At 37.3% G+C, this 16,656-nt stretch overlaps 1 protein-coding gene across 1 annotated transcript in view; it reads right to left on the reverse strand.

Moving 5' to 3' along the window:
* Window positions 1–1,404: 1,404 nt before the first annotated feature.
* The window catches only part of FANCC (FA complementation group C), a 68,174-nt gene continuing 52,922 nt past the window's right edge, over window positions 1,405–16,656 (reverse strand). Inside the window, exons 9-14 of the mRNA XM_054810929.1 lie at window positions 14,939–15,038; window positions 10,257–10,332; window positions 9,351–9,432; window positions 6,512–6,683; window positions 3,424–3,624; window positions 1,405–1,548 (exon numbers count right to left, since the gene is read on the reverse strand). Coding sequence (XP_054666904.1) covers window positions 1,405–1,548; window positions 3,424–3,624; window positions 6,512–6,683; window positions 9,351–9,432; window positions 10,257–10,332; window positions 14,939–15,038 — 775 coding nt within the window. The remainder of the gene's footprint in view (window positions 1,549–3,423; window positions 3,625–6,511; window positions 6,684–9,350; window positions 9,433–10,256; window positions 10,333–14,938; window positions 15,039–16,656) is intronic.

Consider the following 16,656-nt stretch of genomic DNA (forward strand, 5'->3'; position numbering starts at 1 on the left):
CATAGCTCTTTCTGATTTTTCACTCAGAAATATTTTTAATCTAAAAAGAGGAAGAACCCCACCTTTTTTCACAGACGTATATTACATATTTACTGTCTCTTCATATGCTGGAATCAAATATTACAAACATTAACAAACTGACCAAGAGGACATATAACTTCTGTAATTTGATCTGATATGACTCACTGGGAACAAAATTGTAAGAAATCAGTCAACAGCATTACAGAAAATATCTTTCCACTTCTTACAGCCAAGGGACACTAAGTACATTGTTATTCTTTTCCCTTGCTCAAAAACAAATGCTCCATTCAGAAAGCTGTGTTAAGATACATGCCTCTGATTTCATATGTAAGAATAGTGTTCCAAGTAGCATCTTTGAACATAGCGCAAGTGTTCACATTAAAGCCAGGTAATATACGAGAACAAATTACTGAAAAGAGGTAAGATCATCTGTCATTACTATTCTCCATGCTTATTTTTCTAGTTAAGGTAGAAACAGGTTCATAAAACTTCTTGGGACAAATACTTTCCTAAGGGTAAAACAGTAAGTCCATGCTCTTTGCATGAGACAAATAACCTAAACGAAGAAGCAGGCAAACTACCTCTGGACACAAAAAGGAAGGACATGAGTTGCAACCATATGCTCCCTTTAGGAAATTTGGCCCTCAAACTGGAAAGTTTCCTTATGCCTATGTTGTGCTTGCCCTGTTTTGTCTGAATGAAAAAAAGATTTCTTAAATGCATAAACAATAGCATCAATCCTGGCACACTGAAACTAGGCTGTACTTCTACCTGCAGTATGTGTTTGCAGAGAACACTGTCCTGTGAAAGCTGCAGTACTGAAAAAAATAAAATCATTTAGCCAATCTGAGAGGAGTTTCCTTTTGGAAACATTTTCAAAAAGAAGTAAAGAGTTCAGGAAACATTGCTGATTTCCTGAGAACATAGAGTGCATTCACCATGAATCACTAACACTTACTTGAGATCATAATTAGTTTCATAAAAGCAGAATTACAGAACAAAACATTTTAGGAACAACTTACCAACCAAACAGTTGGGTACAATTTGCTAATAAAACCATGTGTAATTTAGGGTAAGAACTGATCCTCAGCCAGACAAACAACAAGGAGATGAGTGAACTGCTTTCAGTGACGTAGGTCTCTTGTTAAAGAAGATGCTCAGAACATAATTTTCAACCATCTTCAATATTTACTGTTATGTTCTAAAACATTAACATTTCCAAACAGGATTATTTTCAAATATATATGAGGGAATACAAAGTTGGGAGATAACCCTTAAGTAGATACTTTTCTACCCTTGGTTACCTGCAGTGCAAGACGTTAAAGTCTGACACCTGGATAAAGATCTGATTTGTTGGCTTGATAAATAGCTGACATTAAAAATCTAAACTTTCGATGTTAGTTTTTGAAGAATTTCATTCAGCAGCTTCACAGTCCTTTGGTTTTCTTCTCCATTATGGTTCATTCTGTATGCAGTACGGATAAGAAGGCTACAAACTTCTTTGCTTGTATCAGTTGCCTCAGTAACCTGAAGGGAAAAAAGAGAAGATAGGAAATAATGCATTAGGTTCTTATGTACTAAGAATTCTCCATTAGTATCTGCAACAAAACCACAGATTTGTCCCTCACCACTGAACATGTGAGACATTCTGAGCTGAAAAGCAACTTCTGCCCAAGGCGTCTCTTTTCATGTATCTTGGCAGAACCGAGCAACTTTGAGACTTCTACTGTTCTCTCAAATTTAAGTGAAACAAATCAAGAGATCAAAAGTTTTTAAAGAAAACACAAATATACAGACAGTGTAACCATTTAGAAGTCATCTCCTTAGAAAACAACTGAAAGGGTTTGGGTAGGTTTGGGGAGACAATTCAATTCTGTAAAGCTTTCAAAAGTTAAAATAAATCCCTCCCTCAAAAGATGACAAAGTACCAGGAAAAGACCCTAAGCTACAATTTTTGCAGATCAGGAGGGACTTCACTGCATGTTATCTGCTGTGTTAATCCCAGAGTTTACCATGCTAACCAAACCACTGGCTTGCATCCCAATTTGGTTCCACACCATTCTGCCTTTCATGTATTGTCTTCAGGCCTTTTCAAATCACATGGAGAGCCTAGCTACTCCATAATGATTACACAGACACAGTCAAAATAAATCAGACTGGCACTACTCTGGCCTACAACAGGCCACCACTGGTGAATACTCAGTGTTTTGAAAGTTAGTTATGTTGCTTTCTATAAAGAAACAAAGAAATTGCCTTTGGTTTTCCTGAAGAGTTTTAAAGCAGCATCTTAGTCTATTACAGCATCACTCCTCAACAGCCAACCTCCTCAAAAGAGAAATACTAAAACCATAAACAAATAATGTAAAAATATATACAATCACCCTAATTTTATCATTACATTCTTACACCAAGAAGATCATTTGTGAACTTAGACCTAAAATGCTAGAAATATCATAGCCATTCTTAAACAGAAACATGTCTGTTTAGTCAGCCAGAAGGAATAGCCACTAAAATAGGTTTCCAGTTCCCTGTGTCATAAAATCATACTCTTTATACATGCCATATACCCTATACAGATGGAAGAGCACCCTGCTGCTGAAATGAATAACTTTTTAAGTGCTAAAATCACATACTGGACCTAGACCTGCTTGCACAGGATACTTGTACTTCTTAAAAGAGTATAGTTTGATAGCTAGAGAGGAATAAATTCCTAATCTCATACTGTGATAGCACTATTTATCTTGAGAGACACAAACACATTTTACTGTTTACACCAATATACCTGAAGGCTGTCATCAACAATAGCAAGATACTGTGGCACGTTTCCAACATTCAGCTCCTCTTCACCTTTTTTCACAGCCTAAGTGATGCTCTCTCATGTCTTAGTTCTTTTTTTATCCCAATTATCACACCATTTTCCTCTCTGGCTTTGCTAAAGAACCAAGCTTCTGCCTCATAAATGCTAATTTTTAGTAACTACCTTTTACATAATGGTAAACAGAGAGAAGACAGTTTCATCATCTCTGCAGGATCTGGATAATTAAGGGAGTTATAAATAACTTGGAAAAGCAAAATGTTTGCCCATGCTGTCTATGCCAGGTGTAAACGAACTGTATGTATCCCTTAACTGTAAGCTACTACTGCAGCTATTTCTGCAGCCATACAGACAGGACAGCAACCTTTGCAGTGAGATTTTGCCAAAAAACTGTCAAGAAGAAAAATACGTTGACTGTAGCTAAAATAGAAGTGTTGTTGGTTAGGTGTAGTTGCTGTAGTCACGATCTTCTTTACTTCTCTGTTATGTGTTTTCTTTACTAAGAGGTAGGAACTTAAATCCAAAATAGTAAAAAAAATATAAAATATATTTTACTTAAACTGAAAAAAAACCCAAGAAACACTTACATGGTAAATAAATTCCTGGGCAATTGTATGTCCACCAGAAGAAAAGAGCAAAAAGTTGGTAAGAAGATGTGTTATAAGATGCTGGTTACAACACTGCTCTGTATCCGTTACACTGTGTACAGCTGCCTCCAGGTCTTTGACAGAAAGGACTGTACAGCTGAAGAGCATCATTAAATGACTGTAGACTGCTTGAGCTTCTACCTGTAAGAAACAATTTCAAAGGATGCAGGATCAGAGAAGAGTAAAGGTCGTACCTATGGTATTTTTCCTCTGGATTTACTCACTAACAGGAAACTGTATCCTTGGCAGAAACTACCCAAACATGAAAAGAGTTTGAATTTAAGCAGGAGGGAGAACAGGGAAGGAAGGGCTGTACACATTTCTTTTATAGTGATGCACACACACAAAGGTGGACAGAATGGATTTTTTAACTTTCTTTGGTCTTGAAAATTAAGCAGGCAGGGCATCAAGCCAGGATCTGACCTTTTTTAATAATAAAAGGAAATGGAGAAAATCCCTCAGCAGAACATGGTCAGATTTTTGCATTGTGAGAAAAAGAACAGAGGGTCCTCAAGGGCACGTTTCAGTATTGCTGCTACAAATCAATTAAATCCCCATGCAACCTGACCTTGACTGATAAAATGTTCTAGTAAGAATGCAGTTTTTTCCTTCTTCCTGTGTTGTTTGCAACTTATATTTTTACCTTTTGTTAGCCAATAAAAACTAATTTTACTGGGAGTAGAAAACAGAAGGTTTTGGCACCTACACAATGGAAAAAGAACTATAAGTAACTATTGCAAAAAATCCTAACAATAATTCTGCTCATTGTATTAAAAATAAACTAAACAAACTGGTAGAAAAACCCGAATAAGTAAGTATAGGAACAATGGGACAATACAGCACTGCAGACCCAAAGGAAAAGGACACGTTTGTCAACCATGTTCATTAGGACAATTTGTTTCAGTCATTTACCTGATCTGGCTTTCCTCATCCCTGCCCTATCAACAATTCCACATAAAGTAGTCTGAAAAAAATGCTGTTCTTGAATTATATCCACAATTACATGTGAGGCAACAAATGATACCAGAACCTGAAGAAAGTTAACTGGAATTTTTCAAGATCCATTATCCCTCTGTGCATCCTATTCTTGGGGTGCCTCCATCCCATGTGCTAGAGACTGGAGGTTGACAGTCTGCTTGATCGGCTCCGCTCCATGAGCTCACGTGCCCTGGGAGACTCATTCTTAGTGCCAAAGTTACTATGACCAACCTCCAAGTTTTGTTCCTCCAGTGTTTCACAGTCTAAAGGTTGAAAGGACTCCAACAAATGACTAAATACTGAGGAGCAGAATATTTAGTCCTACACATATGAGTGAAGTCTAGTGAACCACTAAAGTAGTCCTTTTCTTCTTCAAATCATTTTAACCCTATGTATTCTGCTCTTGCTGATATATAAGCTGCTACCTGAAGTCAGTAGCAGGAAGACAAAAATCATAAGTCATGACTGCACACCTTTTCCACACAAAAACACACTGAAAGAAAAGTCCTCCAGCTTGGCATCTGCCAGAAGTTCCTACCCCATTTAATCCTTAACTGGTGAAAGGGGCAGGGGTTGAGGAGGAAACCACTGCATTTGACAGTGCTGAGAGCTAACCTGCCAAAGGACAAATTAAAAGAAAAAGCAAATATCTAACTAAAGGCAGAAGATTTGCATGAACTGTAGGAATGCGTCTGAAGTAGCCTGAGCTGTGGAAAACAAAAAACCTTCTTTCTTGAAGTAACTAAAGAAAAGAATCATAATTAACTGAAATATTAGACCTCTGGGAACAGATGAGTAACTGCGTGGGCTGTCAGTGGAAAAGCTTTTTTCTCACTGAAGTTTGTCATACATTATGACAGAATACCAAACTGATATAATATGGGACACACAGGGAGATGATTTTATATATGAGACAATGTGATTTCATTCTGTGATGCTGCAGTTAGAACAATACTCCATTCATAGATCTGCACCTATAGTCCTTCAATTTCTTTCACTCATGTTTATTGCTTAGGTATTGCCTTCTTTCCCAAAGCTGCCTTCTAAAACCAGCCTTGATTTTTTTACTTCACTGTAGCGCTAACCTAACTCTGCTCAGCCAACATTCCACTCCTGCTCCTAGACTATAAGAAATTGAAGAGGAAAAAAAATTAAAAAGTGATTGGGATGTGAGGTTGCATTTGTAGTGCCATCTGGGTGGTGTGAGGGGAATGGAAGGAGGTAAAATATTGCAGAATGCACTGTTGTACATGGACCATTAGATGTAAAATGAAAGCATGATGTTTTACCAGTATGGTGTACTGAGCTGCATTTTTAAATCAAACAGAATCCATTTTTGAACTAAGGAAAATTAGAGATGCTGCAGCCAGATTTTGAACCTGGGCTTTGTAGATCAGATTGCTTGGGCTAGTTCAAACTTGTATAACAAGTCTAAATTAAAGCCTTTCCTGTATTTGCACGCACACACAGACACACAGCACTAATCATGCAGTACAATGCGTGAGGTCAGAACACTGCTTCCTTCTGTTAGAAACCTAGCATATAGGAATATAACATACATGTTACAATCTTGTAAATGACAAAAATCAGTAAAGATATATAAGATAAATCAGAATAGATGGGCAAGGTTAGGATAAATATCTTTACTGCTTTGACTGCTGTTGTGATTTCTCTTGTGTTTCCTTCTCAGAAGATGCCATAACACAGGAATAATGAATTCTGCCACACAGTGATTTAAAAAAAATACCATTCCTGGAGTAGTTTTACTTGTGATTAAAAGCACCCAAATTATCCATAAGAAAGTCAAGAAGGTGCTAATCTATATAATATACTTTAAAAAGAGGAAAAATGTTTTCTAAATGTCACCAAGGAAATCCACAAAAATTATCTTTTAACTTCTCCACTGCAGCGCAATTCCCAGGAGACCTTGTAAAGCCAATACCTTCTCCAGTGCAGACGTTTCATTTTTCCGGGCTGCACTATTTTTTTTATAGCAATATAAGTAGATTATTGACTCCTTATTGCTGCTTACTACCAGTATATTACCCACCATTATCTGGGTCCTTTGTCGATTTTCATTCTGAGGACAGTAGTAAAATGCCAGCAGCCACAGCAAAGCATCTGGTTCTACAGCAGCCTTCAGTAATTGTTCTGCCGCAATATCCACCCATTCTCCAAAACGAGCAACCAAAAACCAGATTTCAAAAAGGTCAGCAAGAGAACTGGAAAATAGCAGAGATACAATTAAGTATTTCTTGTTACTTAACATTTTTAAATGTCTTAAGTTAACTGTAAAGAGTGCTGGCATGAAAATAAAAATCATTAAACTACTCTTGAACAGATAATGCCTTACCTGCTAAGCATACAGCCATGTACTACTCTATTATCTGCAATCACGGTTAAATGAGACACACCCATTGCTGCTAAAAAATTAACTTTGTCAGTAGAACAGACTATCCATAACACCAGTTTCTGGTGACAATATACTATGTATTAAAATACACATCATAAAATTTAGCCTTATCATTTATACTCTCCAGTTTAAGGATTTTCAGACTTCAGGGAACTAGATAGGTGTGAAAAAATCTGAGACTAAAATTCCTTAGCTAAAGGAACAGGATCAGCACTGGTAAAGTCTTTGCACATACTAGAATCTGGAAATGCAACGTTAAAAAACTTTGAAAAAACAAACGTGATAGTGATCTAGGAAAACAGCCCTCACCTCAGCAAAATAATCTACTTATCTGACCGTAATTCAATGCTGTGACAATGTTAAGTGGAAAGACTCGCTCTGAAATCCAGTGATGTATAATCAAAGATGAAATTTAATTAAAAGTTAATTACTGAGAACGCATAACTATACTAAAGGTAAAATTGACTGTATTTATGACTGGAAGTGTTCATAGCTCAAAGGGTAAATACAAGTCCTTAAACTTCAAGCACGAATTTTAACAGGTACTTAGCAGAAGAGAATTCAGTTCTTGCCTGGTGACCCTAGGCACCATGGCACTTACAACTCTCCATAACTTTCCTGTACCATCACAGTGCCTGGTTTGGAGTTGTGTACCCTCCACTTCTGTTCCCACTGCTGTTTCTGCCCTCTCTGTAGTGGCACCTCTGTCAGCTGCTCCACTGTTGTTGCCATAAGTGGCCCTTCACTTTTTCTGGGACTTCCTTCCCCCGCCAAAAGGTACCTCAGTCGATTTCTGGTTTAAAATGTCACGTAACATTTACTGTTCACTAAGACGACTACATATAATAAGAAATAATGGCACAGAAGCAATCTGTTGAGTAGAAGTACGCAGAAATCACCGTGCTTTAAGACTTACTGTTGAAAAACAAGCTATATAAACAGAGCACTGACTACAGGAAGCAAGAAGATATGTTGTAGAGTAGCATTTTTTGCTCCTTTGTTAATCTTGTTAAGTAGAAAGGATGCAGAATCAGGAATAAAGCAATAAAAGAAAATTGAATACAGTTTCCTCATGGATATTAGTATTTAAAAACTTAAGCCAGACCCATTTTCTTTGTAACTGAGAGGGGTTTGTTAGAAAACATAATTGTTGCATGAGCTCTGAAGTAAGAGGATATTCTGGCAAGTACAATACTATTGAAATTAGTGTACTATCAAAGCAAAGGGGGGAAAAGACAATATAAGCCAAGAAAGGGCTAGGCAACAAAGGGAGAACAGACATGCTTCTATTATTGTAATACATTATGATGGACGATATTTGTTTTATTTGTTTGTTCTGAGCTTGAGTTATGTGTTTCTTTAAGAAGCCAAGATCAGCTACTGGTCACACTCCAAGGGCAGAAAGGTTTGACAGACTTCAGGGATGAACAGGCGAGACATAGCACTGAACTGCAGCTCGTACAGAAAGTGAGAAACTGCCAGCAGACAGCCTGGCCTCTGAGGGAACAGCAAACAGCTTTTTTCTGCCACTCAACAACAAAAATAAAAGCCTCCGTGAGTTAACTGAAACCAAGTGTGGATGCAAGTATCTGCCTTCCAGAACATGGGAACAGTTGGGTATCTTGTTTTGCAAGTCTATCCGGTCTAGGTGTTCTGTGTTTCTATTGAAGTATTTCGGGTTTTAAATCAAAATGAAATTGGTTTCTTTGAATTTAAAAGCTGTTAAATATTCTTTGGAAAGCTCACTCTTGGAGCAGATCTAAGCAGACTCATATCCAAGCTCTAGCTGGGTCAGGCATAATCACACACCTGATAAGAAAGAATTGAAGGGCAGCAACAGATAGAGATGTATCTTTTTTCATTCTTTTCATATAGTCCTAAAGAATCTACTACCAAAGCAGTAGTAGAATTAATGTAGACAAACACTATCATTCATTATAGCAACTGTTTGGACAAAAAAAGCTAAGGGCAACAGGTCAGAAACATGGGGTGTCAACTCAAGACTAATAAACAGTGATACTGCAGTCTAACAGTCATATCTTTCTGAAAAAAAAATCAAGTTTGAAGTTTGGATGTTTGCACAAGCCTGCTGAGAGCCAGTACAATCTCCTTCATAAATCAGCACTGCTCACGACAGGCTGTTTCCAATGCTAGCTGCTTTTCTGGTTGGAGGAGCTCTCTTGTTATTCAATCCAGAATCAGTTTTAAAAGTTTTGGGGAAAAATGAGAGAGTAGGCAAGTAAACATTTCTGTTATACAGCTGGCTATTTGCTGAAATGAAAAGAACAACAAGACTTTGTTTACTCAGAGGCTTATTGGTCAAGTCCATAAGTGCTACAAAGTTCAGGTTCAGCAAGTATTATTATTCTAATAATAAGAAAATGATGAAATGTAGCCACGAAAGACTTCAAATGACATGACTTTTCACAAAGTAACATATGCAAAGGACAAATTTAGAAAATATAGTACTGCTTACCTAACGCTTGTATCTTCTACTAAAGCTTTGAGCATATCTGAAATGTGTTTCAGGTGTTGAGACCAGTGTGTAGTTGGCAGTTCTGAGGAGGGAGGATGAAAATAAAACTCTTAAAATCTAGTCTGTCCAACTAGAACAGAAGAGTGAAATTAACCATATTAAGCTAGCATTAAAATTTGTGCAACTTGATTCAGTTATCACAAAGGATTTAAAATTTCATTTTAAATTTTCCCAATTTTAAACAATACCTATTACTGTGTTTCTTAGAACAATTCATTGACAAAGCCATGTGAGGAAGTACAGCTAGGAATACTCAAATGAGGCTGATGTACCCTTCTGTAAATGCTACCTAAATATTAATATACAGTCAGTGGAGTAACATTCTCAGAAGCTCTTATACTGAGTTGAAATTATTGCTTATGAAAAACTGTACCATATTGAGCAGCAGTTTCTTGATCTATAAAAATGGGAAACCTGAAAAAAAATATTACATTTCCAACCTAAAAGATCAGCAGAATTCAAGTTTCAGAGGCAAACAGCAAGGCTGTTTCTTGTAATATACATATGAAATTTTTCATAATGACAATTACTAATATTACAAGATAAAAATATTTAGTATTTTTACAATCTCAGTAACTTGTCTTCATTCCTACAAAATTATGCACTCTTTCTCTGTTATTCACTTCTGGTTTAGTTTTATTTAAAGTTACATCTGTATTATTGTTACATGAGAATTAGATGTTCCTGCAAAAAAATACACTAAAAGAATATTATTAAAATTGGTAAGTCAACACACCCTATTTAGGAAATAGCAAAGGATGTCTTCATCCTTTTTAAAGTAATTTTAAGACATATACAGATCATGCAGGTTGGCTAATGCTGCAAATATTTGATGAAGAAACTTACCAAAAGGACGTCTGAGTAAAGCTGTTACAAGAGGCTGGTGATGGTAAGGGAAGTAGGCCTTCAGTGGAAATTTATGCTAAGATACAAAATCATTATTTTAAGAACTTTCTGGTCAGTTTTCAAAACAAACCCACAGTGAACAATCTCATCTAAGGTAGTAATTAACAATACAGACTGAAGCAAGGCAACACAAAAGTAACTCTACACTTAATTTTAGGATTTTGCATAAAGAAAGATGGGGGATATTTAGGAAAAGCTTGCTTAGAAGAAGTTATTATTTATGGATTTTTAAAATACATGCATTTAAAAGCTTCATAGTATGAAGAAAATTAGATATTAATATTCTTAAGCTTTTCCCGTGCAATCACAAAAACCTTCACTCTTAATATGTACAGGTTAAAAGAGACACTAATTAGTTTAATTTCATTTTCCAGTGTAAACAGATCCACAGATCATATTAAACTAGGAACTAATACCATCTACAAAATCTGAGAGTTTGATGTAGGTTATTGCCTTATGTTCAAAAATGGAAAACTAAAATTCTTAGGGTCTGATTCAGCACAAATGGGGTAGTTGTAGATAACAGACTTGGCCTCTATTTATCTGGGTACATGCAATTTGTATATTGTGAACGTTACTGCTTGTGTAATTAGGACTAGAAGCAGCACACCTTTACTCTTTTTGTTCTACAAACATCTATTACAGGCATGCTAATGTGTAGCATGCATGTGCAAGTGCAATATGAACTTCCTTTGAGGTGGATTGAAAACTGGCTGAATGGCTGGGCCTAGGGGGTGGTGGTCATTGACACAAAGTCCAGCTGGAGGCCAGTAACTAGTAGTGTACCCCAGGGGTCAATACTGGGTCCAGTCCTGTTTATTATTATTAAACATCTTTATTAACCATCTGGATGATGAGGCAGAGTTCCCTCAGCAAGTGTGCTGGTGACACTAAACTGGGAGGAGTGGCTGATACACCAAAAGGTCGTGCTGCCATCCAGAGGAACCTGGACAGGCTGGAGAAATGCACTAACAGGACCCTCATGAGGCTCAGCAAGGAGAGGTGTAAAGCTCTGCAGCTGGGGAGGAACAACCCCAGGCACCAGTACATGCTAGGAGCCAACGAGTTGGAAAGCAGTTTTGCAGAAAAGGACTTGGTGGTCCTGGTGAACACCAAGTTGATGTGAGTCAGCAAGGTGCCCTTGCTGCAAAGGCAGCAAATGGTATTGAGCTGCAGTAGGCAAAAGATTGCCAGCAGACTGAGGGAGGTGATCCTTCCCCTCTCCTCAGCACTGGTGAGCAGCCACTCCAGCAGCCAAACCTGGAGTATTATGTCCAGTTCTAGGCTCCTTAATACAACAGAGACATGGGCATACTGGAGAGGGTTCAACAAAGGGCCACAAGGACAATTAAGGATCTGGAGCATCTCTGCTATGAGGAAAGGCTGAGAGAGCTTGGAGAAGAGAAGGCTTAAGGGGGCTATTATCAACGTAGCTAAATACCTGAAGGGAGGGTGCAAAGAAGATGGAGCTAGACTCTCTTCAGTGGTGCCCAGTGAGAGGACCAGAGGCAATAGGCACAAACTGAAACACAGGAGGTTCTGTCTGAATAGCAGAAGCCAGGGGATTTGGGTTTGTTTTTTGGTTTTTTTTGTTTTTTTTTTTTTCAAACTGTGAGGGTGACCAAGCATTGGCACAGGTTGCCCAGAAGGACTGCAGAGTCTCAGTCCTTGGAGGTCTTTTACAAGCTGTCTGCACATGGTCCTGGGCAACTGGTTCTACATGGCACTGCTGGAGCTGTGGGGGTTGGACAAGATGACCTCCAGAGGTCCCTTTAATTTCTTTTCATTTTCTGTCATTTCAGTCTTCAAGTCTCCATGCCAATGACCTTAGTACTCTTCAGTCTCCTTTCTTTAGGAGTAAGAGACTACTTAGCAAATAGATCATCTCTTGAAACACACACTGGGAATACAGACTCAGTTTTTTGTTCTGTAAACCACAGTTAGTTGAAATTACAGCATACTAATATATACAGTATTCTCAGTCTGTGTAACTGGTATGGTAAACCTCTAAAAGTCTACTTGTCAAGTGGAATTAGGTCAATTAAAAATTAACAATCTCTATACTAAAGTATGCATGTAGCCAATTAGCTTGCACCAAAGATCCCCATGAAAAGCAGCCCTTGACACACTTAGCAGTAGCCAAGACAACCTACAGCATGAGTTACATATGAAAACAGTGTTTTAAAGTAAGTGAAAACCAGTTTTCAGTATACTGTTTAAGCAAAGCAAAAAAGGTTTGCTTTCTGTCATACAAACACAGTATTTTAGGCAGTTCTTTCCTTACATAAGCCATCACAAAGTGCAAAACAATGTACAAAGAGACAGAACAAGTTTGGATGTGGCTGGTTATAATAATTGCCATGATATATAACAGGAAACAAATGTTGAACACTGGCTTGAAATATTTATCCAGCTATTTAAAACAGAATTCCCAGATGAAAACCACTGACAATTCTGAAATGATCAAGGGAAAATAATCCTGGAGGAAATTATAATTTCCATCAAATAAAAACATGAACTCTAAATTCATAAATTTGCAAGTAAGATGACCCAAATATCCTTAGGTCAACTTTCCCTGCCATCACAAACTTGAAGGAAATCTGCTTGTACAAAACACGGAAAGGATTATCACAACAGTGATCTCAGTACACCCATCCTTAAATTTCTTATTTGATGACTACACAAATGATCTGTTTTCCTAAGTAGGTTTAAACCCCATGTTCCATTTATACCTTTTTCAGTGTCCCAAAACACAGGAAACAGGACTATTCTTAAACCCCGTAGCACTGTTTTTTCATACTCTTCAGCTTTTTTCTGCCAAACCTTGTTCTCTAAATGGTCTATAAAGTTATTAGAAGACAGCTATTTCTGACAGCTGCCACACTGCAATAGAAATCATTCTCCTCCTGGCTTGCAAACCTGCGCAGCTGCCAGATATGACCTGGTTCTTTTGAAAATTTTGTGGACACATCTGTTTGCCTAGCCTTTTTTCAATTAACTGTACTACAAATTCCTAAGGTCTCAGATGACCCAGCCAGAACCCTCTTCATCCTCTGTCATTAATGGTTTTACCATTCTGCTGTGAAATGCTAACGGAGCACATGATGTCCTGTCAAGGGCATCCAGATACCACAAAGATGGGTGCCTAATGAATAAATGTAATACTGGTATGACAAAAAAAATCATCTGACTGTTTTAAACAAAGTTTAGGAAGCAGTTTGTGCATGTTTGTACGCCAACAGTTAGTTAACGTTATGGTTGTTTCATAAACTGTGAAACAAGGGATTTAAAATTCTACTATTTAAGATAACACCTTAATTAGAGCCTCATGAATTACACTGTATACAAGTTAAATAGAGGAAATTATTTAAAACCACTTCCAAAAAGTGGGCAATAGTCTGTATCGCAGTGCCAGCAGGTGAAGGACTTTTACCCTGAAGCAAACGCATCACCTGCACAACAGGATTAGCTCTTGGGTGTCTGATGGGTGTGGAATCTCCACTGTCCCCCTCCACTCAGCCACCCCACCTGGGGTTACACAGTGTGCTGCTGCCATGCAGTCAGGGTGGCATAAAATTAACATGCATAGCACCTATATATTAAGCAAGACAGCTGCAGTTTCATCCTTAATTCATATTGCCTGAAGCTAAAAGATGGATTCAATCACACTGCTAATTAAAGGCCAGTACATCACAAGTTCCAAGAAGTCCCGAAATTTTCCTAGCTACCAACTCCCCAAATTGATGCAAAAATCAAAGGAACTGGAAATTTTCTTAAGTTTAAAGTGCAAGCTATTGAATGATAAGATACTTTCCAAACTTACATCATATGAATTGGAGTTAAACAACCAAACAAAATGATCAGGATATGAAATCACAGTGTGATTTGGGAACCTGAAAAGAAGTTTGCAAACTATAAAGGAGACACGACTTTTTCATATCTCCATTTTGAAATTTAAAAATGAGCAAATTATCCCGCTCTTGTTTAAATCAGTACATACAAAAGTAGTTCTACTTAATTCAGTTCAGCAAGACCACTATAAAAATCTGTGCAGAAGAGACACTGAGCTGGGAAATTTGAAGCTTTAGACTGAGGAAAAATTTCTGAGAAATGTTGAAGACCAGAAACTGAAACCAGTATGTATTCTGTGTCTTTTACCTTTAGAACAGACAGGTGTCCTACCTACAATTATTTGGGGAAATGGGGGTGGGGTTATCATCTCTGTTTCATTTATTATCAGAAACCCTGCTACTGCAAAACAAAAACACATGTAAAGTTTTTCATCCTTTCTATCAAAGATAGATGATCATGATCACGTTCACTATACAGGCAGAAACTTCAGCACCAGGGGAACTGCCCCTGTGAAAATCACAGTTTAGGTTGCAGGATTACTCCAAGGTAAAGTCCGGTAAATTGCTCTTACGTATTGGTTCCACACTACAATTTTATTCACAGGGGGAAAATGTCTGAACTGAACTTTGGCATGCATGTACAGTTGTAGAGAGATGCTATTATTCAGCCCAATAATAAGTCATCATTCTTACCTGTAGACTTGTTCTTTTCTTGTGAAATTTTGTATTTTATCACTGAAAAGAAACATTAAGAAACAGATCTTGACTGACCTGCTTGTTTTCATTCTGATGAGCCTGAAGGAAGAGCTGCGTAAACACTTGTATTATCGTCATAACTTGAGGACTTCCATCAGTTTCCAGCAGTGCATTCCTAGACATTGACAAGTTAGATTATCACAGATCAGATAATTAGTCTGCCCATCACACCGCTGTTAATTGACGTGAATAAAAAAAAGGTACATTCTTTGTATGCTGTAGATTCATGCTGTGTCTAAGCGCATTATGCCAGTATGGAAACTGATAGAAATACTAACTTTGCAGACTTTTTAAATTTTATTTTTACTTTTAAAACCACATATGCAACTCCTACAAATAAACTAGATTTAGTATATAATATACATGTAGACACACATAATTTACCATACGAATAGGAGAAAAAAGTGTAAAATTAAAAAGAGACTACCACAACTTCATTAGGCAAATCTGGCATCTGTACAGTCTTATTGGGTTCAGAGCAACTATTCCCATGCCTACAGTTAAGCACAGTTTGGTGCTTTGCAGGACTGCATCCCATAGGCCATGTCAGATTAGAGAGAAAGTACAATCTAGTACAATCTCCTGGGATGCAGTACCTGGAGAAAAAAAAAACCAACAAAACAACCCTTGACTTAAAACTGTTAAATATAACAATCCTACTGGGGCCAGGAAAACAAAGAAAGAAAAGTTGTTGATCAAATTTTAAAGTTACATATTTAAAAAACTACACAAGGAGACCGAACAGAATACAGCTGCTGTTCAGTCACTGTTGACTCCTTAGTGATCATTAAAAAATGAATCAGAAGCACAAACAGAAATGAGTATATACCAAAGATCAGTAATTGCTACAGATTTAATCAGGGACCAGTGCATTTCAATGTGCTTTCAGTGCTGAAATCATAAAATCCACTCTGGAGGTTCAGGAAGGTGAATGCTTTAACTGGTCTTCATAGGGCATAATGTAACCTTGAGCAAATGAAGCAGAAAAACACATGGGCAGCAAAGTGTAATTTTCATACTCTTATTTGAAAGACATGTAATAGTAAGGAGAAAAAAATGTTCAAAGTAAGCTGCCACTGAGATACAAGATTTTTAATAGAAAATTGTTGCTTTTTTCCATAATGATCTAAAAGATAAGAACAGCTAACACATTACTGTAACAGAGAAAATTCACAAAACAACAGGCAAATATAATCACTAACACAAGAAATAGTAGACAGAAACTCAAGACAGTCTAGGTGTATGGATTTCTGTACAGCTGCACATAGCAAGAAAATAAACTTCTACTTTGGAAATAAAAACACAAGTTGAAATTCACGGGATAAAACCATTTAGCACAATCAATCTCAATTAAAAAAATGCAAATATCAGGAAAAGTTATTCCTAGATCCGTGCTTGTAACAGAATATTAACCTCCAAAATAAAAGGAGCTTTCTGCCAGGTGTAGAAACATAACAGTTTCCAAGCAATGAACTACAAGTTCTTTATCAGCAGCTCCCTAAAATCTCACGTGACTAAATCTGGAATAGTATCTTAACGTCTGCACCCACATGACAATACTTGGAAGGATATCAGAAAAATACAACAAAAATTACCACAAAGGTGCAGAAACCAATTGGTTTGCAAAAGCCAGCTAATATATACAGCTCCACGTAAGACCAAGTGGACCTGAAATATAGTATTTTAAAAATATATTAAGGGTTTAGTACCAACTGTCCTGGTTTTGTCAGGGA

This window comes from Grus americana, chromosome Z (assembly GCF_028858705.1).
Source record: "Grus americana isolate bGruAme1 chromosome Z, bGruAme1.mat, whole genome shotgun sequence".
Classification (NCBI taxonomy): Eukaryota; Metazoa; Chordata; class Aves; order Gruiformes; family Gruidae; genus Grus; species Grus americana.